Source organism: Tachypleus tridentatus, chromosome 9 (assembly GCF_004210375.1).
Source record: "Tachypleus tridentatus isolate NWPU-2018 chromosome 9, ASM421037v1, whole genome shotgun sequence".
NCBI classification, from domain to species: Eukaryota; Metazoa; Arthropoda; class Merostomata; order Xiphosura; family Limulidae; genus Tachypleus; species Tachypleus tridentatus.
Genome location: NC_134833.1, coordinates 34342362 through 34366448, shown reverse-complemented (window position 1 = coordinate 34366448; position 24087 = coordinate 34342362). Strand labels below are relative to the sequence as shown.

Below are 24087 nucleotides of genomic sequence, written 5' to 3'. Positions count from 1 at the left end.
TGTTAATTACTTCCTTTGGTTTAAATACAGATAGGATATAATAACAACCAATGCAATAATACATTGCACAATGTAATCCGCGTTATCCTGTGAAGAAGGCCTGAAGCGAATGGTAAGGTTTTGTATGGTAATATGTTAGTATTGAAGTGTGAAAAAAAAAAGAATTACAATGAATTAATTTCTTCCAAACAGTATTCGTAAGGAGGTTGAGATTCAATAAAAATAAATAAAAAGTAAACCCTAAATGAGACAATAACTAACTTAGCTGTTAACTAATAAATTGAGTTGGTAAATCGCCAAGTTCTTAAGTTCAAATTGAATATCGAATTTTCATAAATTTTCCCTTTTATCAAACATGTCATTTTTTTTGGTGGATGTGTTCAGAGTCTATTTATTAATCAATATGTCTGCAGTTGTATTACTCTTCGTACACGAAGATGACACGTACAAAGTGGCAAACAGGGGAGTATATAAAAAATATCTTGGATTATTAATGTTTTTGAAAGTCCATCCTCGAGTATACTACTGCACATAAGATTAGTAAATGTGAAACATTTTTAAAAGTTTGCAGTGTGCGCAAAAAAATAAGTTTAAAATACAGTTTAACTTGATAAGAATGTCATGTTGCATGTTCTTTATATCTACGTAATATTACAATACAGTTTAACTTGATATGAATGTCATGTTGCATGTTCTTTATATCTACGTAATATTACAATACAGTTTAACTTGATATGAATGTCATGTTGCATGTTCTTTATATCTACGTAATATTACAATACAGTTTAACTTGATATGAATGTCATGTTGCATGTTCTTTATATCTACGTAATATTACAATACAGTTTAACTTGATATGAATGTCATGTTGCATGTTCTTTATATCTACGTAATATTACAATACAGTTTAACTTGATATGAATGTCATGTTGCATGTTCTTTATATCTACGTAATATTACAATACAGTTTAACTTGATATGAATATCATGTTGCATGTTCTTTATATCTACGTAATATTACAATACAGTTTAACTTGATATGAATGTCATGTTGCATGTTCTTTATATCTACGTAACATTACAATACAGTTTAACTTGATATGAATGTCATGTTGCATGTTCTTTATATCTACGTAATATTACAATACAGTTTAACTTGATATGAATGTCATGTTGCATGTTCTTTATATCTACGTAATATTACAATACAGTTTAACTTGATATGAATGTCATGTTGCATGTTCTTTATATCTACGTAATATTACAATGCAGTTTAACTTGATATGAATGTCATGTTGCATGTTATTTATATCTACGTAATATTACAATACAGTTTAACTTGATATGAATGTCATGTTGCATGTTCTTTATATCTACGTAATATTACAATACAGTTTAACTTGATATGAATGTCATGTTGCATGTTCTTTATATCTACGTAATATTACAATACAGTTTAACTTGATATGAATGTCATGTTGCATGTTTTTTATATCTACGTAATATTACAATACAGTTTAACTTGATATGAATGTCCTGTTGCATGTTCTTTATATCTACGTAATATTACAATACAGTTTAACTTGATATGAATGTCATGTTGCATGTTCTTTATATCTACGTAATATTACAATACAGTTTAACTTGATATGAATGTCATGTTGCATGTTCTTTATATCTACGTAATATTACAATACAGTTTAACTTGATATGAATGTCATGTTGCATGTTCTTTATATCTACGTAATATTACAATACAGTTTAACTTGATATGAATGTCATGTTGCATGTTCTTTATATCTACGTAATATTACAATACAGTTTAACTTGATATGAATGTCATGTTGCATGTTCTTTATATCTACGTAATATTACAATACAGTTTAACTTGATATGAATGTCATGTTGCATGTTCTTTATATCTACGTAATATTACAATACAGTTTAACTTGATATGAATGTCATGTTGCATGTTCTTTATATCTACGTAATATTACAATACAGTTTAACTTGATATGAATATCATGTTGCATGTTCTTTATATCTACGTAATATTACAATACAGTTTAACTTGATATGAATGTCATGTTGCATGTTCTTTATATCTACGTAACATTACAATACAGTTTAACTTGATATGAATGTCATGTTGCATGTTCTTTATATCTACGTAATATTACAATACAGTTTAACTTGATATGAATGTCATGTTGCATGTTCTTTATATCTACGTAATATTACAATACAGTTTAACTTGATATGAATGTCATGTTGCATGTTCTTTATATCTACGTAACATTACAATGCAGTTTAACTTGATATGAATGTCATGTTGCATGTTATTTATATCTACGTAATATTACAATACAGTTTAACTTGATATGAATGTCATGTTGCATGTTCTTTATATCTACGTGATATTACAATACAGTTTAACTTGATATGAATGTCATGTTGCATGTTCTTTATATCTACGTAATATTACAATACAGTTTAACTTGATATGAATGTCATGTTGCATGTTTTTTATATCTACGTAATATTACAATACAGTTTAACTTGATATGAATGTCATGTTGCATGTTCTTTATATCTACGTAATATTACAATACAGTTTAACTTGATATGAATGTCATGTTGCATGTTCTTTATATCTACGTAATATTACAATACAGTTTAACTTGATATGAATGTCATGTTGCATGTTCTTTATATCTACGTAATATTACAATACAGTTTAACTTGATATGAATGTCATGTTGCATGTTCTTTATATCTACGTAATATTACAATACAGTTTAACTTGATATGAATGTCATGTTGCATGTTCTTTATATCTACGTAATATTACAATACAGTTTAACTTGATATGAATGTCATGTTGCATGTTCTTTATATCTACGTAATATTACAATACAGTTTAACTTGATATGAATGTCATGTTGCATGTTCTTTATATCTACGTAATATTACAATACAGTTTAACTTGATATGAATGTCATGTTGCATGTTCTTTATATCTACGTAATATTACAATACAGTTTAACTTGATATGAATGTCATGTTGCATGTTCTTTATATCTACGTAATATTACAATACAGTTTAACTTGATATGAATGTCATGTTGCATGTTCTTTATATCTACGTAATATTACAATACAGTTTAACTTGATATGAATGTCATGTTGCATGTTCTTTATATCTACGTAATATTACAATACAGTTTAACTTGATATGAATGTCATGTTGCATGTTCTTTATATCTACGTAATATTACAATACAGTTTAACTTGATATGAATGTCATGTTGCATGTTCTTTATATCTACGTAATATTACAATACAGTTTAACTTGATATGAATATCATGTTGCATGTTCTTTATATCTACGTAATATTACAATACAGTTTAACTTGATATGAATGTCATGTTGCATGTTCTTTATATCTACGTAATATTACAATACAGTTTAACTTGATATGAATGTCATGTTGCATGTTTTTTATATCTACGTAATATTACAATACAGTTTAACTTGATATGAATGTCATGTTGCATGTTTTCTATATCTACGTAATATTACAATACAGTTTAACTTGATGTAAATGTCATGTTGCATGTTCTTTATATCTACGTAATATTACAATACAGGTTAACTTGATATGAATGTCATGTTGCATGTTCTTTATATCTACGTAATATTACAATACAGTTTAACTTGATATGAATGTCATGTTGCATGTTTTTTATATCTACGTAATATTACAATACAGTTTAACTTGATATGAATGTCATGTTGCATGTTCTTTATATCTACGTAATATTACAATACAGCTTAACTTGATATGAATGTCATGTTGCATGTTTTTTATATCTACGTAATATTACAATACAGTTTAACTTGATATGAATGTCATGTTGCATGTTCTTTATATCTACGTAATATTACAATACAGTTTAACTTGATATGAATGTCATGTTGCATGTTCTTTATATCTACGTAATATTACAATGCAGTTTAACTTGATATGAATGTCATGTTGCATGTTTTTTATATCTACGTAATATTACAATACAGTTTAACTTGATATGAATGTCATGTTGCATGTTCTTTATATCTACGTAATATTACAATACAGTTTAACTTGATATGAATGTCATGTTGCATGTTTTTTATATCTACGTAATATTACAATACAGTTTAACTTGATATGAATGTCATGTTGCATGTTTTCTATATCTACGTAATATTACAATACAGTTTAACTTGATGTAAATGTCATGTTGCATGTTCTTTATATCTACGTAATATTACAATACAGGTTAACTTGATATGAATGTCATGTTGCATGTTCTTTATATCTACGTAATATTACAATACAGTTTAACTTGATATGAATGTCATGTTGCATGTTTTTTATATCTACGTAATATTACAATACAGTTTAACTTGATATGAATGTCATGTTGCATGTTCTTTATATCTACGTAATATTACAATACAGCTTAACTTGATATGAATGTCATGTTGCATGTTCTTTATATCTACGTAATATTACAATACAGTTTAACTTGATGTAAATGTTACATTGCATGCTCACTATATTTGAATTAAAAAAAAACAGTTTTAACCCAACATAAATGTTATGTTTCATCTCTTTATATTTTAGTAAATTTAAAATATAGTTTGACCTGACATTAATAATGTGTTGTGTGTTTGTTATTTCTTCTTTAACATCCAAAATTCAGTTTTCGTGTTTGCTATTCACTCTCCTAATCTTCTCAGATACTAACTCAGAATCTTCAGCGCACCTATGAATACTACCACATTCTATAATGAAACTCGTTAATGATGTACGATGTCTTTAATTGGTTATACAAAATCTGTACGATGTCTTTAATTGGTCATTCGAAATCTGTACGATGTCTTTAATTGGTCGTATGAAATCTGGTTATTTCAACTCCAGAAACTAACACAAAATAACTCTTCAGTTTCTTACCAGAAAGTTTTTCACTTCTTTCTTCGGTGCTGTTCCGTGATAAGAAATGACCTGATCCACAAAAAGAAAAAAGAACACATACAAAAAGAACATAGAAATTAGTAAAACACACTTCTACGTGTAGGTAGATCGGACGACACAGAAGTAAGTAGGTAAGTTTTTCAGTCAGTAGATCAGTAGGACATAAGCATAGGTAAGTTGATGGCTGGGTTGGTCAGTATGTTGGATCATCGGTGGGAATGTTGGTTGGTGGGTCGGTTGCAAGCAGAGAAAGACCAAAGGAAAGGCTGACATATTCTAGCAGAGATAATAAGTGCAATATGTGTGTGAACATGTAAGATTAGAGAAATGAAACCACGGAATTAGGTTTAATATGTGTGTGAACATGTAAGATTAGAGAAATGAAACCACGGAATTAGGTTTAATATGTGTGTGAACATGTAAGATTAGAGAAATGAAACCACGGAATTAGGTTTAATATGTGTGTGAACATGTAAGATTAGAGAAATGAAACCACGGAATTAGGTTTAATATGTGTGTGAACATGTAAGATTAGAGAAATGAAACCACAGCATTAGGTTTAATATGTGTGTGAACATGTAAGATTAGAGAAATGAAACCACAGCATTAGGTTTAATATGTGTGTGAACATGTAAGATTAGAGAAATGAAACCACAGCATTAGGTTTAATATGTGTGTGAACATGTAAGATTAGAGAAATGAAACCACAGCATTAGGTTTAATATGTGTGTGAACATGTAAGATTAGAGAAATGAAACCACAGCATTAGGTTTAATATGTGTGTGAACATGTAAGATTAGAGAAATGAAACCACAGCATTAGGTTTAATATGTGTGTGAACATGTAAGATTAGAGAAATGAAACCACGGAATTAGGTTTTTATCTTGTACACTTAAAGAAAACAAAACAATATACACATAAGTAACCCTACTAAACTTTGTGACACGTACGGAGTGACAACATAAACGTACGTAATCTTACGGACCTTTATGACACTATACAGGTAAGTAATAATATTTCACTTTGTGACGCTTACGTCTTACCAATTTACACGGCTCTTCCTTCTAGTTTTTTTACATTAATGTCCTGTAATAGTAATCTTTAAAACTCCGGTGATAATATTCTAGTGATACTGTAGAAAAAAAAATCAGAAAACTTGGGACAAACTTCAACTTACAGAGTGCTAACGAAAAAGCATTTTTTTTATTCCATAAGTTTCTAAACTTTCACTCTCGAGACTTTACTTACGTTTATATGTATTATGTAACCAAGACAGATAAATCAATATAGAATTTTCCCTTCTAATAATTGTATTTTACTTTGCATTAATCATTCAGCTTCTATGTTTGTATTTGTTATTTTTCTATTATCAAAGTTTCACTCAATGTTTCTTATTTAGAACAGCGTGTAAGAGAAACTGCTGAACATGAGAACAAATTAGGTTTTTCACAAGCATATAACATCACCATGCGATTCCACTGGTGCTAAAAAATGGAACTAGAACGCATACTGTAAAAAATGTTCAATATTGCCATCATTATATTAGGCTTATGTGTCCACCTTAACACTGGTATTCGATATTGGAGCAGGTAACAGTTATTCAGGAATTGTTCTGAGTCTCTCATTCAAGAACGTCATTTTGAGGAATGATTGCTTGGTTATGATAGCAGGCTTGAATTTTACAAAATACCTTTCCAGTAGAGAGCAAAGGTTAAGTAAAAGGTGGCCAAACATGATGGAAGTAACGTTATCTTTATAGAATGTTTTCGTTCTGCAGCTGAGAGCCCAGTCTTCGTTAACAGTTTTAGTGCAGATGAGAGTCAAGTCCTCAACAAAAGTTTACGCGCACTGAGAGCTCAGTTCTTATCACAATTCTTTGTGCAGCTGAGAACCAGTTATCGTTAGAAGTTTTGTGCAGATGAGAACCTAGTCTTCAAAAATATTTTAGATCAATGTCTTTACTGACACAGAGCCGTAAAGAATAAATTAGCCATCCTAGAGACATTAAAAATGTGTGAGTTCTTGTGTGACACGAGTGTACAGCCATTTAGGTGTTTATGTTTAGTCAATCACCCAAAAGTTTGTTCCTTAATGGAAGAAAATGGCCCCATGTTAAAGTTATTGGGCAAACTGCAGCAAGCTGTGGCATACGTAATATGCCAAGGTTGTCGTGTTCTGGCTTGTGGACTTTTATTGGTCAAGATCATACACTTATGAATATGCATGGCTATAAAGAGAGAGGATCAGACATCATATTCTCAAATTATGTATCACACTAGTTTTTCGTCATTTGTAATGCATGCCATGAACTTCAATATGCGCATCGGTACTGATGGTTGCTAAGTTTTAACACCTAAACATTCCAGATGGGAATGCAATGCAAAGATAATGTTCAAACGATCTGTGGTAAACTAATTCGATTTTCACATCAGGAATATCTCGGACAATGAGCGGACCCTTCAGCAAGAGTTTCACTGATGTACACCACTTTCATATGTTGCCAATAATGTTTGTAGAACTCTGACCTTGAATGGTCAGCTTTGCTTTTAATACATTCTAACGTGTTAGATCTTTAAGTTTTTAACACCAGAGTGGTCACGAATTCATTCTTCGTCTTTTTCTCTTCCTTTGTTTATATCATGGGTTGCTTCTTGTCTTTTGTTCGTGTTTTTGTTGTTTGTTTTGAGAGATGAACAAGCCAGGAAACCGAGGAGATTAAGAGATGTTATGTGGTGAGATCATTCAAGAGGTGTAGCATTGCGCTACACCTCCTGTCATTCGGAACTATTTAACCAATCTTTTGACAACATCAGCTGCGCATGACCTAAATAATGTTATTCTTTCTGCTGTGTACCCTGATTTTCACCTCATCGTACGAGACATTTGAATGGAACAGCTCCTCTAATCATTACATTTCGCTTAGAGCTTAACATTAAAAATAATTACCTCGATATTTAAATTTGAAGAGGAAAATGCAATTATCTGAACACTAATAAAGTAAACCTCATTTGACACTATAATGTTAGAGTACTAGGTTGTGCTAATAACTAATAATATCACAACTAATATTGTAAACAACTATTTTCACATAACAATGTGTATTAACTCTGTAACGAAGTAGCTGATTTCTCTAAATTAATTGTAAACTACTTAGAATATCGTATATTGTCTTAAATATCGCTCAATACATTTAGTAGTGAACTTCGAACCTCGATAGCAACTTTCTGACGAGCCATGGCTTTCTCCAATTCGCTGTACATCAAGGTATTGTTGATACCCAATCCACAGAATAGAGTGAATGCCTATGGAAACAGAAACGTATTCAACAGAATGCAAGGATGAACAATAGAAGCAATACATCATTTAGATGTAATACTGTCTAAATAATTAGTATTGTTTATTCAACGCAAAATACATAAAATTAAAGTCTAACCATAGAAACTGCATAGACTGTAAAGTGTTTTAGGAAATATAAAAATACCTAAGTTTTAATTATTAATTAATTGTACACGTTGAGCTAAAAGCAATTTAATTTAAAATTTCCCTTTTTTAGCTTCTTCCAGCCACATTTGAACCGTTAACAAAAGTACATTAGCATAGTTACTACAAATAATCTATACAGGTTAAATACTAATGGTCAAGAAACCATTAAATATTTGAATTCACTAGTATGTAATTTTGTTCCTTCAGGAATACAATGTACTTTGTTTACTTACTAACAAAATCCGAAATGCTCAAATTTGAGCTGGTCGTTAAAATAATATTATACGATATATATATATATATATATTAAGTTTCTCCTAAGACATACATACTGACATTTGCCATTCATAGTTTTCCTTAGCAAGTCGTTACTTCAATTAGATATTCATTTGCACGTTAAATAGAATAGATAAGTTTTATTAGGAACTTGTCAAAATCTCTAACGATTTGAAGATCTTCTTTGGTTTAACTGAAACAGACACAAATGTCTCATGAGTTCTGCTTAATAAACGACATTTCAAGTGTACTGATTTTCCAGTGAATGGTTTGAAGCATCCATTGAGCATTTTCAGTTACGGATTTATTAGGTCTTACCTCGAACAATTGCTCGTCGTTTTCATCAAAAGAAAGGCCATCTATACGGTTGATGATAATAGCGACGCCTACGTGGTGAAAATCAAAGCTTTAAGATTACGTTTGGATAAGCCAGAAAGATCCTTTCCATCAGAAATTAATCAAGGAATTCTGAGTTACTGAAATGAAAACTTAAACAACCTGAAATTTGTGGAAAAATCAAGTATTTTCTTCGTTTAATACATCGCCGATTATGTTTAAACCAGTAGTTAAGACCGTTAAAGTTGAGGACAATGGTAAATAGTTCAGCTAATTCGTAAAATAAAATAAAAATTGTTGTTGCTACTCGTAATTAATCCTAACTTATTCTTATGACATCCAGGTGGCGACAGATTAACACACGAACATTTACTTTTTAAATCAGTGAGAATAAAGTTTGGTTTAAATGAGTAACTATTTTCTTCGAATGTATGTTTGTGTGTGTGAGTGTGTGTGATAGCTACATTGGGCTGTCTGCTGAGTCCACCGAGGGGAATCTAACCCTTGATTTTATGGCTGTAAATTCATAGACTTACCGCTGTACCAGCAGGGAACTATTTTCTTCGACTGTGTGTTTGTGTGTGTGATAGCTACATTGGGCTGTCTGCTGAGTCCACCGAAGGGAATCTAACCCTTGATTTTATGGCTCTAAATTCATAGACTTACCGCTGTACCAGCAGGGAACTATTTTCTTCGAATGTGTGTTTGTGTGTGTGAGTGTGTGTGATAGCTACATTGGGCTGTCTGCTAAGTCCACTGAGGGGAATCTAACCCTTGATTTTATGGCTGTAAATTCATAGACTTACCGCAGTACCAGCAGGGAACTATTTTCTTCGAATGTATGTTTGTGTGTGTGAGTGTGTGTGATAGCTACATTGGGCTATCTGCTAAGTCCACCGAGGGGAATCTAACCCTTGATTTTATGGCTGTAAATTCATAGACTTACCGCTGTACCAGCAGGGAACTATTTTCTTCGAACACACTAATGAAATCGATACCAGAATTTGAAAGGAAAAGAAAACTGATAATATACCATGCGGTTGTTAGTGTTCAATGATTTTATAATTGATATCATAAATGTCATCGATCAAGAGTTGCTAAATGGTCACCACTGTTGTTTCTGCCCTAAATGATATAGAAGAGACTCATACCCTCGGGGTACCAAGGAGGACTAAAACGTACCTCACAGATCAACCAAGCGTGATGAGCGTCTAAGACTAAGTTTTCAGAGTCACTGAATCGAAATATGGCATTTACTTTTATGTTCCTGGCCCCCTTCGGGATTCTGGCAGCGCCATGTTTGAAATTATAGTCAAATTCCACCTCGCGAGCTACCATTTTACATAATTATACAAACTTATTCCCACTAAAAGGCAGATTCATAAATTGCTCGTTTCGCTACTTTAATACAAATTTATATAAAAATGATTTATTAACACAAATAGATCACTATGTCCTACATGATGTTAATAGAGCTAAGTACCTTTCTCCTTAAATTTCTACATTAGAAATAAGACCACCTGCACTAAACCTTAAAAATAGTTTTACCAATTGCTAGAAATGATCGTGATATTTTGTGTGTAAATACGCGCTGGTGAATATCTCTTGTGAACAAGTGTGATTTAATTTCGTAACTGTTTGTGGCCTTACACAACCAAACGAAGCGAAATACTACGGTACGAGCCGTTTTTGATCAGGTAAAGTGAAAATTTTGCCATTATATTCAAGGACACGGCTCCGAAAACGCAAAAAAGTTAAACCAGTGTTTTGTGTTATAATACTATTAGTAGCATTTGAAAAAGGTCGAAAATGTATCTGACCCTCCCAGGTTCTCAACGACATAAAAAAAACTGGTACCGAATGTGTCTAGGCTAGCGGAACTTATTTTGGGGGAATGTCCTAATTTTGTTTTTATTTGAAGGCATTGACTCTTCAAGTAATTTGGGATAACGGAAGAACTTAATGGTACATTGAGACCTTCAATAGGACGTCTATTTACCCTACCGTGGACCTTTGATGTTTTGTACTATTAACACTTAGAATCCTTTAAACTATAGAAACAGCTACTTACTATTGTTTCATAACAGTGGATTATTAACACTTGTAGGTTTGTTATAAACCATGATTTTTAAACAGGAAATTCTGATTTCTGTAGGTTAGGTGAGTTAAAAACTATTGTTTTCACACTAGGTTATTAACACCCGTAGGTGAATTACAAAGTGTTATTTTCACACTAGGTGATTAACACTTGTAGGTGAGTTATAAACTGTTGTTTTTAAGCAGAAAATGACTAACAGTCTCATACATTACAAGATATAAACTACAATCTTAAAACAAACACTGGATAGCACTGAATTGATTCGCTTACCAATAATCTTGTAGTCTCTGTTTCTAATCGGCATACATAATAAGGATCGAATATGACGCCCAGGCACCTGCTGTGTCTGAAACAGGTAGTAAGCAAAGAAAAAAAAAACACATCAGGGTACAAATCCTGAATATTATCAAAAAAGATATCAATATAAAAGGAAACACTTTTAAATTCTAATGTCGGTTTTTTTCATTAGGTTTAATATGGCTAAACTACTTAATAGCTAGGCCTCGCTAAAAACAAACCACGTTTTATTGGCAGTCGCGTTTTGTATGTATTACTCAACAACTGGTAGGTACGTAACACGTTTAGTAAATTGAAAAAAAAACCAAAAAAACTATAATTTCAATGTTCAAGTCCATATTGAAAACACTTACAAGAAACTGTTATCACAATAAAAAAACAACAACACAGTACGTTAAGTACTTAACTAATATCGTTAGATTTGTGTCTTGGTTAACAGAAACTAAATAAACCTAACTTGTTTCAATTACTTTCTTTCCATTTAACACAGGCGTTTTAATGCTTCAGAATTACTCGTTCAACACGATTTGCATTTTGTTCAATTAATACATAGTGTTGTTTATAGTTAATTAAGACGTAATGTTGTTAATATTTAATTTAATTGTTTGTTTGAAGTTAAACACAAAGCTACAAAATCGGGTATCTGTGCTCGGCCCCCAGGGGTATCGAAACTCGGTATATAGCTTTGAAAATCCACAGACATGCCGCTGTATCACTGGAGAGAATTTAATTAGGAACACGAGTAATTTTAATGATTTCTTCTTCTTTTTTTTTTTTTGAATTTCGCGCAAAGCTACTCGAGGGCAATCTGCGCGCCCCGTTCTTAATTTAGCAGTGTAAAACTAGAGGGAGGGCAGCTAGTCATCACTACCAACAACCAACTCTTGGGCTACTCCTTTAACCAACGAATAGTGAGATTGACTGAAACGTTATAACGTTTTAGCCTACCAGTTGCTGTGTAGGATCTTAATAATATAAATGAGATGAAAGGTTCGTAGGAAGTTATGTAAATCCAACAACAATTAATTTCCGGTACCTCAATAGAAGCTATAATTGTGCCGAAACGATCCCGTTTACGATAAAAATTGCAATAAAAAGACAATGTCTAGACGAAACTTTTATGTAAATTTAAAACGTATTGCTTTTATATAAGCCCCAAGCTGCTTCTCAGCCCTATCTAAATGTTTTTATAATCATGAAATTCGCGCAGATATTTTGTTCAGTCAGAGAACAAATTTTAATGCACTCTGCCATGACTTTCATGTTTCCATAAAATTCTAACGTATTATAAAGATGCAATAATATATAGATATTCACACACATGTGCATCTTTTCCGCGGGAAAAAACGACAAGAAAATTTGTCTCTTTGTGTTTTAAAATAAAAAAAAAAAAAACAGAGTGTCCACCGCGGGAACCGAACACCTGATTTTAGTATAGTACATCGATAGACTGAGCGATGTCCTATCGTAGTACTGTTTACCAAACTAAAGCTTGACTCCTGGTCTTCCTAGTTTTAAATTTTGAAGATTTCCAATTGAAGTATAATAAACTAGGATGAGGGAATAAGCGTAGCCTATAGTTACAGTGATGGTTTTTATCTGTTTGTTTTAAAGTAAGAAGTTAGTAACAATAATTTATCTGTGCTGTACTAACCACGTGTGTCAAAACCAGATTTTTAAAGTTAGGAACCCTTATATTTACGACTGAGCCACTATAGGACTAGCGTGACGCACTGCAATTCTACAATTTCTACTATAGGGCTGCATGTGCGTGATAAGAAAGACTGTCAAATCCATTTATTGGTTCAGGCTAGAATAGCGCAAACGTCATCGACGGGTGCTGTTGAATAGTTGCTTTCCCTGTAGTCCAGTGGTTTGAAACTAATGGCGACTAGCACAAACAGTTCTAGTTTAGTTATATGAGAATATTGAAACATAAAAAAAGTCTATGATTTTATAATGACAAGAGAATGAACTTAAAAAGTCGCACACTTAGAACAGATAAATAAATCTAGGAATAAACAGACTGAGAACGATGCTTCCTAGCAACAGGAGTATGTAAGGATATTGGATCAGCACAGCGATCTTTTAAATCTGACCTTAATTCACCATCCTTACCATGTGAAATCAACTTATAACTCAAAGTTAAGGACAAGGAAGACTTATTAGCCCACATCGTCTCAAATTTAATGATACCAGTCATTCTATAATGTAACGCCGTAGGATGGTACTTCTGGCCAATGAAACAGAAATATAAAAATTGACATAGTATCCTAAAAACAGGATACTGGGGGTGAGGGGTAAAAAACAAAGGCGTCGGAACCGGAATAACTGAAACACCACCAACATTATGTATTTCACTTATATGTTGGCTAAAAATTATATTGTTATACATGTATTACTTTTCTGGGAACATGCTTTTAACAGCACGAGATCTCCTTCTATCAGTTTCTTATGTTTTCAAACTCTGTTAAATCTGCGTTGTCTAACCAAGCACTTCTCTTTGTAACTCCTTCCTACACTTTCAAATGTATTAATTTACATCTACAATATATCTGTGTAAACAGCACATTAATAATTAAGGAAGGAAATTTGTAATTAAAATGACTATACATGAGCGAGCACATTTCACATTTATATATTATTCTACTAAACTTGAATGGAATGCTATGATATTCTAGGGCAAATAAACAAATATTGCGTTTAGGGTAAATTTGTCCACTATTTAACAAGTAAACTATTTAACAAGTCCACTATTTAAGTGCTATTTTTTACGGTATATTTAAATACCGTAGTCAGTAAAAACTAAAAATATTTAACAGTAATTTCAATAACACCGCGAAATCATAATGTTTAAGTTTCACGGTTAGTTTTAGCTAAACTCAATACATAAAACCTTCATAGAAGAATATATATTGACCAGTTTTGAATCTTTTGAAACTATATTTTCGTTACTGCTGCCGAGTTTATTAAATTATGTAACGTAGTCTTTTATTTCAAAACCTATATGTTGTAAGTTCGTGTTTTCTTATAACAAAGCCACACCGAGCTGTCTGCTAAGTCCACCGAGGGGAACAAGTCCCTGATTTTAGCGTTGTAAATCCGTAGACTTGCTGCTGTACAAGCGGGTGCATGTTTTAAGTACCGTATTATTCGGTGTATAAGACGCACCCTATTTTCAAGGCTATTTTGGGAAAAACATTTTTCACAGTGATCACTTATTTATGTGTTTAACATCAGTATAATCTTTTATTATTCTTTAGAATACTTCAAAAGTAGTGGAGGCATAAAATCGTTGATCTTCGGTGTATAGGACGCACGAAGTGTTATGAGACCCCTTTGGAATAAAAAATGCGTCTTATACACCGAAAAATACGATAAGTAAAGGTCAAGTTAATCATAGTGTTTTTATTTTTAAATGACTTAAATTCCTTATGGGGAAAAAAAACAATTTTGTCCGATGCGACTGTTGTTTTATGAACATTTTCCTCAGGTATTAAACTAGACGTACTGTTTTTTTATTGACGTCACAATGTATTATTTTATCCACAACGAGTATATGCCCTAGACGAAAGCGATCATTGTTATTGCTGCTAGCCGTCTTCTATGTAGACATAAGCTTCAGGATTAACGTCACGTTCTTAGCTTTCATTGCAAGCAGTTTGAAAATTAAACTGTTTGTTTTTCATCTGACATGACAGAATTTACAGATGAACATAACCCGCCAAGAAACGTGCTATGAGCGTTGGATTAAGTTTTGAGTAAAATGATAAAAGCATGCAGAATGTGGTTTCTGTCAATATCATAAACGACGTCTTCACCAATATATATATATTAAACTATAATGAAAATTGTTGGTGACGTTTTTCAGTTTTAGCTTTCTCGTGCGAGTCCTGACAAAACACGTGAACTGTGTATTTTTATCCGGTTTCTATTAGTTATTTAAATAAACTACGTGTCTTATTAACGGGTAAATAGATCCACATCCAACTTAATCACACTTTTAATTTTCATTTAAAATGTGTGCATGTAAGTCAGGTCTTGTGTATATAATTTCTTCATTGAGCTTAGTAGGTTTGAAATATAGCTCGAGAAAAGTACTTGACAGGTATAAATAAACAGAATACTTAACGCCTGTAATGGAAACATTCAAAACTACCTAAGTCTGTCTCTATAATTAAGCACAAATTTACGCAATGGGATATCTGTGTTGTGCTTACCAGCGACATCGAAACTGTGTCTTCCTAAGCCAGATGTCCGACTAATTCTTCATTATTCTATACCTTTGAATGGTTATTTAAATATCATATATATGATTATCTTTATATGGTCTGCGAAAGTTTAATGTGTTATATTTTTCAACGTGCGACATGGATGTTCTAATTCTTAATTTTGTTAAAACTAGTCAAATTCCGATTTAAGAGTTTTTAAAGAAAGTTTTGAGGCAGTAAATTTCCATGTTCAATAGTTTCTTTGAAGATAGCTCTACCTTCTACTAGAAGTGACCTTTTAGATTCGTAGACAGACAGGTCTACTGGTTTCCAGCAGAAAATCCAAAATGTGTCTTGAAAACAGACAGAAAGTATAATCTGTCCACAAGCATTACAGCGGTCTTCAGTTTCACTCCATATTGTAGTCGATGTGTGAATCGGGTTGTCTGTCAACCCGTTAACCCATTCTTTTTTACCGATGATTAAACTTAAAAGAAAACAAGGACACACTTCTCTATACTACTTCTGGTGTAAAACACGCCTGAAAGGAAAAAACCTTCTACATAGTTTAAGTGTTTTTCAAATGTTTTTAATTAGCAGACACGCGCACTAAGTTACCAAATTATCTAACTAATAAGCCATTTAATCAACATAATTAATGCAGAAAATATATTTTTTGACAAACATTACAAAAGCATACAAATTCATCATTCATTATTTTGATAACGATATATAGCAAAGTCTACATCAATATATCTACGTCCTTCAACAACGTAAATGTATATGAACACCATCAGCACTTTTAAGTGTTATTAATGACACTTTTGTGTATTGTTATGTACCTCAGTGGCTATCTCTGTCGTATATATATATTTAATTTCAACGTATCTGCAGAACATTTTTCCCACGTTGGTTTCTAATGTACAGAAGCAAACATTAAAGCGATGTACTTGTGATTACGTGGTATTTATAAGGAGTCTAATTACTGCCCGAAATGCCATAACCTATGAAACCTTAATTAAGAGCTGTCTACGAAAATGTGGCTTATCCTGTCACGAATTTCAATGGAATTGTTGAGGATATTCCTTTCAAACATTAAGTAAAACACTCACAATTAGTATCTGCTTTTTCATTTCTATCCTTGTTGCTATTCTAAATACAGAATATCCTGCTTGCAAAGTAAAACTTGACGTAAACATTATTCATTTCTGTTCTACCGTAATTTCAAAAGTAAATGTTCAGCTTTGCCTGAGTGCATAGCTTTTCAAACGCCTCACGGGAAGCGACCTCTATAAAAGGTAAAAAAAACGAAAGCTCGGACAGACATCACGGTTCCCAATATATAGAAGAGTTTAGTATTCCCTAAAATATACTGCTTTAAAAGAATCGAATTAAGATTTTATCTGTATTTGCTAATATAATGGTTTTTCAACTTTTTAAATTCTCCTTTTATAATCAATAATGTTAAATGCAATAACAAGAATCAGTTATAATATTAACCGATAGCTAAAATTTCACGTAAGCCTAAAATTATAGATACCTGTATATTTAAATGTTATTTGTCATACTGAGAGACTTGTACTTAAATGTCTCGCTTAAACATAATGCTAATTGAGGCACTATGAAGCAGGTTTATCTCACCTCAACTTGTTTTACACGATATGGTGGTTAAAATCGTTAGTAGCTGCTTTCCCTCTAGTCTACAACCGCTAAATTAAGAAATAGTGTAGATAGTTGTCGAGCAGCTTGGCGCGAAATTCAAAACAAACCAAATCAAGTCTGTTTAGCATACGCTAACATCGTTTCTCGTCTCTAGTCACATTCAGATGTGCATCTATTCTAAATTTTGAAATGCTAAATCAACAACTTGCGATAATTACAATATAAAATGTGTCCCACTTAAAGTTTACACTCAGGTAATAATTAGATCAAGTTCCTAGCCAGCATAAAACCGTATTTTATTAATCCACAATAATTTCTGAAAACGACAATTGAATATTTTTTTAACTGATAGAAAGCGTTAGGTTTCAAAATTCTAAAAGAAACAAAACAAGTTGAAACCTCACCTCAGGGGGGTCGGTTAAATTAAGTACCTCACCGGTACACGCCACCCTTTCAGCAAACTGTAGAAGTCCTGATGAGGTATTAAGTTCAGGCCAACCTCGGTTACTATAAATATTGAATAAGACAAGAAATAAAATGCGCAGAATCCTATACATTTTATACAGTGAGCGTTTTAACAACATCTGTGGAGTAACAGATTAAACTTGTAAGAAAACTCGGACAGTTCAAGTTGAACTTGCAATTTATTGGCTTACAATACCAGAGAGTGTGATAAATAAAATATTACGCTCGTGAAAACAAAAGCCACGGCTTGGAATGAAACTAAATATTATTGTTGAAGCCAGTTAGTATCGTGTTTTATGTTTTTATACTTTTGTGTTATCTACAAATTACAGTATAGTTCGAAAATACCTTGAACAACAACTGAACATTAAATGATAATCTCACTGTGTTTACATTTTATAACAAAATCTGATAACATATATTTACTTCGTTCTAATAAAAAAATTCTTACACTTCTGTGACAAGTCTAAATAAAACAAATTTTGAAAATTATACCTCTTTCCGACGGTTCTTTGAATATTACATGACTAAGTGAAGGGAAAAAAAATTCTAACACCACGTAGTGTCTAAACATACGTAGCTTCTTTTAGATTTTGTGACAAATTACTTTTTAAGATACATTTTTAATATAGTATCAAAACTCGTAGTTGTAATATAACTGTTCATTTTTTTTTATTTTAGTGCCATCAGTGTTTTCTTAATTACCACACTACCAGTGTAACAAACTGATTCTGACACTTTACAATCAATTGTTAATTTATAATAACGAATTCCACAAAAAAGGTTTAATGTACGTTTTGTACTAACCAATAAATTGATGAATATAAACTGTCTTTGAAAAGAGAGAACAATCTGATAACAATATGTCATTAACTTAAGATATTTCAATCTAAATTCAAGAAGTTAAAATTACAGCAGTAGATAATTGCGGGTTATTTCTTGTATTTAACTTGCACGTGTAACTGAGAATTAACTACAAAACACCAAACGCACGTTAAACATGACATTTTTAAAATCTTTGTTATATCTCGCACGATAAGTCATTTGAAATAATTTAAAATGTTGTTTCACATGTTATATTGGTATAACGTATTTTCTGCAATGTTTAAGTTATTTAGAGATTTAACTCCCTGCTTATTAAATCGATTTTTTGTTGTTGTTATTAAGATTATAAGATTGGTGTTGCTTGCGTATTTTTATATCAGTTTAACAAGACAACTTACTTCGAGAGAGTGTGACTTCCTGCTGGTGATGCTAAGTCAAACGTTCGGCTAAACTTGACACTCTGAAAAGTCATGTAAAAATGACTGTTAAGCCTTTTCATTTATTTTTTTAAATATGTATTATCTGTCTTTCTTCTCGGTAAAATAAATCATTTTCGGTTTGTATTCTTTTCTTAAAAGGTGATAATTAAATGCTTCATGGACACTAATTATTTTCAGTAAAATGTCATTTATTTAGCTTTCATATGCTTCTTTTTTATTATTGAAAATTGAATAGATCTTAATAAAGTAAAAGTTCTAATTTTATTGAAAAGATATGAATAAATTATTTTATAATATATTTTGTATACACGTCAGGTCATAGATACTGTGTTACATTTTATCATCAACTGTTATAAAGCTTCTATTTCTGTATTGTTGTGATATTACATTTCATCATCAACTGTTATAAAGTTTGTATTTCTGTATTGTTGTGATATTACATTTTATCATCAACTGTTATAAAGTTTGTATTTCTGTATTGTTGTGATATTGCATTTTATCATCAACTGTTATAAAGCTTGTATTTCTGTATTGTTGTGATATCACATTTTATTATCAACTGTTACAAAGCTTGTATTTCTGTATTGTTGTGATATTACATTTTATCATCAACTGTTATAAAGCTTGTATTCTGTACGTTTAGGACTTTGCGTTTCATATATTTTAAGCCAAAACAATGTAAAGTCTGCTCAAAATGGCGCATTTGTTGTTCATTGATTGCTAACCAGCTGGAATATGATCATCACATGTTGTTAACTGAGGTGTTAAACTATCTTGTAGGTGTTCATTGATAAATTTATCTCGTAGGTGGTTTTATTACTGATATATTGCTGATATTTGTATATATTGTGAGTCTAGAATATTAGTTATGTGATATTATCTAACTTTTATATTGTTTTTCAGAACTTGTAGTGCATACAGGAAGCATCTGGAGATATTGGTAATAAATTCAGAAAGTCTTTACTCTCCAGATAATAATAATAAAAAAACATTCAGCTGTCATTTTCCCTTTGCGACTTCTCCAGGACTAGTAGTACATGAGCTTTATATTATTGTGAGTTGTCATATAATTTATGTGTTTTTCTAATTGTCTGTTTTATTGCTGTTGATTCAGAAAAGTCATTGCTAAAACTATCATACACACACACACTCTAAAATGCCATTTACATTAAACAAACTTAGAGACCAATTTTGCAACAGAATACTATGATATAACATAGTTTGGTTACTGGTTCTCAGTTAGTGTCTCTTAGGTCTAGTATAATGAGTGCTGTACTAAAATATAGGTCGAAGAAGCTAACATGCATTAACTAAGATGTAAGAGAGTGAAGAAAACGTCATGTAAACATGACAAGTGAACTCGTATAATGTTTAAAACAATGCAATGTTTTCATATACATCTTCACTTAAATGTTCAGTTAGTTTTAAATTACATGAAATCCAAACCAGAGCACCTTTAGCGTGCTTATCTTTAGATTTACACAATCCAATAAAATATAATGAATTATGAAGTCCATATTGTTATTGGACTAGATCCAAAGTCTGATAATAATAAGTATTACTGACTTCCATGTAAATAACTGGAACATTTAAAACATGAAACATCTTTGCTCATATTGATAAGAAATGCCGTGATCAGCTTAGCACTGCTGTTTAAAGCAGGATTCGCCCCGTAGGTCGGTGATAAGGAAATCGAATTAACTCTATGTGTCTTTAGAAACGTGTATATATCTTGTTTATATGAACACTTTCCTACCTTCTATTCCTGATACGTAAGCTTTGTTATCGCGTAAACGCCTGTTGCTGCATAGGAAAGCGTGATTATAATAAATTATATTTGTGTGTATGTTTTCTTACGGGACACGGGCTGAATTCACCGCGGGGAATCGAATCCCTAATTTTAGCGTTGCAAATCCGTAGACTTACCACTGTACTAGTGGGAAACAGTTATATTTGTCGTCAGACGACAGTATTAGATTTGTTGTATTTTTAAAACAGTATTTAGTATTTACAAAGAAACAAGTGTATAACAATATGTGTATTTCAGCCGTATGTCCGCCGAATACGTAAGATAAATATAATTTACAATAATCACGCTTCATCAACAGAAAATGTTTGCACCATATCAATTGTTATTCTGATAAATGACTTAAGTAAACAAAGTTACGAGCACTTGTCTGTTTCTTAGTATCTCAACCAATTTAACAAGCTGTGGTATTGAACGAAAAACATCATCGACAGTAGTGGGCACAGTGCTGTAGAAATACTTCCATACACTCTTATTTTCGGTAACCATCCATAAGGTGCAGAGTGAAAGTTGAAGTATTTAACAAATACAATCATCCTAATATTCTTGTCTTTTGACAAATATGCGAGATAATTATTAGAGAAACTAAATGGTTTCGTAAAATGTTGCGAAAATGAGAATATGTTTGTTTGAACAACCAATGGGGTATTTGAACTCTCTCCACAACGAGAAATCAACCCCTTGACCCGCCAGGGTACAAATATTATGTAATTATATACAATGAAACGTTCTTTGTTTTTCAAACCGGTCTTAAAGTCCTTACCTAATTACCTTTCACTTTAATTAAATTCGTGTAAATCAGACTTCTATTCTACAACGTCGTTTAATGTTTCGCCACATTATCCTTTCATCAGATTAATGTGAAAAATGTATTGAGACAAAAATGTTCAAATACAATTTCGTTCTTACCTCGCTGTTTCCTCCTTCCTGGAGCAATAGTAAGGCAGCACGTTCACATTTCAACAGTCGCTGTGCTCGCTGCATGATCTTTAAGATAACTTTATCCAACGACGTTTGCTCTTCAAACAAATCATGAACCACCTCCAATAAAGACTTGAAACAAAAATAACATTTTAACGTGTTAATATAAAACAAATCTTAGGAATTACTTAATAACTTCCTTGCGAAGAAGGAATCTAACCCAGTATGTCTGTCAGAGCATAAATAAGTTTAGAATAAGAACAATTTGGGTACAATTGGTGGTGCCCAAGAAGAAGTATTTTTCTCCTAAACGAACATTACAGTTAACATCCGATTTCTTTCCTTCTTTAAATTGGTTTTACTGAAAAATGGAACACCATCTACACTTAGTGCTAATTGTTCAAGCAAAAATTGTCCTTTTTACTTAGTTAGGTATTCCTGAAAGAAAATAACTTAAAAATAAACTGTATCCGTCCATGAACTTAAGAGATGTTTCTTTCACTTAATTAGATGATTTTTATAAAGTTAAATAAAAATTTAAAACAAGTTGAACTTAAGGATCGTCCCCTTTATTTCTTTTGATATTTACAAAGGAAAACAAAAACCGTATATAGTCTCTAAACAGTCATTGTCTTGTGTAGTGTGGTGCATATGTAATAAACAATTTCTCTAGAAGCTAAACAGATTAAATTTGTAGTTGTAATGGTTAGTAGCCTATGTAAACACTATAATTACTTATTAATGGCTAATTTTATTATATATCATTTACTTAATTATATTTTATACCTACATGGCAATTTCCATTTTGCTGCTGTCTCCTGGGAGGTTTTAAGAAGGGCTATTGTTGTTTCGGTAATGACTGGGATTTCAACCTAGGGCTATTGTTGATTCGGTAATGACTGGGATTTGAACCTAGGGCTATTTTTGTTTCGGTAATAACTAGGATTTGAACCTAGGGCTTCTTCATAGATGTTCACTAGTGGCGCAGCTGTATGTCTTCAAACTTGTAACGCTAGAAACCGGGTATCGATACCCCTGGTGGTCGGAGCACATTGTGTAGTTTTGTGCTTAACATTAAACAAACGAACAATCTTGATGCATAGTTTAGTGCATTATTCACTCAACAGGGATCTTTTCTTTTAGAACTTCAATCAACTATTTGAATGTTTTTAAGAATAGTATGTAACTTTTCCTGACATCTATGCTAGAGTGACTGAGTGTACTATCCATTAGGTGGACATACAAGGCTTCTTTGTCAGTGTGTGGTTTACGTTTCATGTGTGACGTTCTTTGCTGGCATGATAGCCCATTGGAGATAGACTGGTATTATGGAGTAATATTGTTATTATGCTCCTGAATTTTATATTTTATCGTTTTCATGAGTTTTTTCTAATACATTGGAATCTACAACCACAAGGTGTTGGTGGTGGGCTGTATTGAGTATTTACTGTCTCTTTAGTCTGTTACTACAAAATTGGAGACGGCTAGCCCAGATAAGCCTACAGTAACTTTACGCGATGTTCAAGAACAAAAAACCATCTCTTTCTATCTCTGAGTCCGTTTTTCACATCAACACTTTTTGATTTGACCTAGAACCTTCCTGGAATTGACATAGGATGTTGGCGTTCGGATCTAATACACTTTGTCACCTTATGTGTTTCAGTCTTAGGGGATTGGCATTTGAGTCTGCCCCCGTTTTACCTGTCATTCTCAGTTTTAGGCTTTGACCAATTTAAAATAACTTGGCATGCACCCTTACGGTCACTGAAATGACATAAAGTCAACTTTCGGATGTTATTGCCAAATGTCATTTACCGGGTAATTGTATTCCTCTCCGTATTTACATATATATATATATACAAACTAATTAACAATTAGAATTAGATGACCGTACAGACTGCTAGTCATGAAAACTGTTGGCAATCTTACTGTACATACTTAGCTCAAACAGAGACCCATTATTATAGTTTCATAACAGCATGGACAGGTGGTTAGGGCGCTCCACTTGTAATCTGGGTATCACGGGTTCAACTATCCGTCACACCAAACGTGCTTACCCTTTTAACTGTGGGGGCGTTATAATGTTACAGTCAATATCACTATTCGTTAATAAAAGAATATCCTACGAATTGGAGGTGGGTGGTGTTGACTAGCTGCCTTCCCTCTAGTCTTACACTACTAAATTAGGGACAAATCACGGCACTAAACTATCAACAACAGTAAAAAGCATAGTTATGTCCTTGAA

General features: G+C 32.1%; 1 protein-coding gene across 1 annotated transcript in view; it reads right to left on the bottom strand.

Annotated features, from left to right (window-relative positions):
* Positions 1–24087, bottom strand: part of LOC143225037 (dual 3',5'-cyclic-AMP and -GMP phosphodiesterase 11A-like) — a 154619-nt gene that overhangs the window by 34265 nt on the left and 96267 nt on the right. The window contains exons 5-11 of the mRNA XM_076453700.1: positions 21831–21974; positions 19073–19134; positions 17789–17891; positions 11485–11560; positions 9099–9166; positions 8231–8323; positions 5001–5051 (exon numbers count right to left, since the gene is read on the bottom strand). Coding sequence (XP_076309815.1) covers positions 5001–5051; positions 8231–8323; positions 9099–9166; positions 11485–11560; positions 17789–17891; positions 19073–19134; positions 21831–21974 — 597 coding nt within the window. The remainder of the gene's footprint in view (positions 1–5000; positions 5052–8230; positions 8324–9098; positions 9167–11484; positions 11561–17788; positions 17892–19072; positions 19135–21830; positions 21975–24087) is intronic.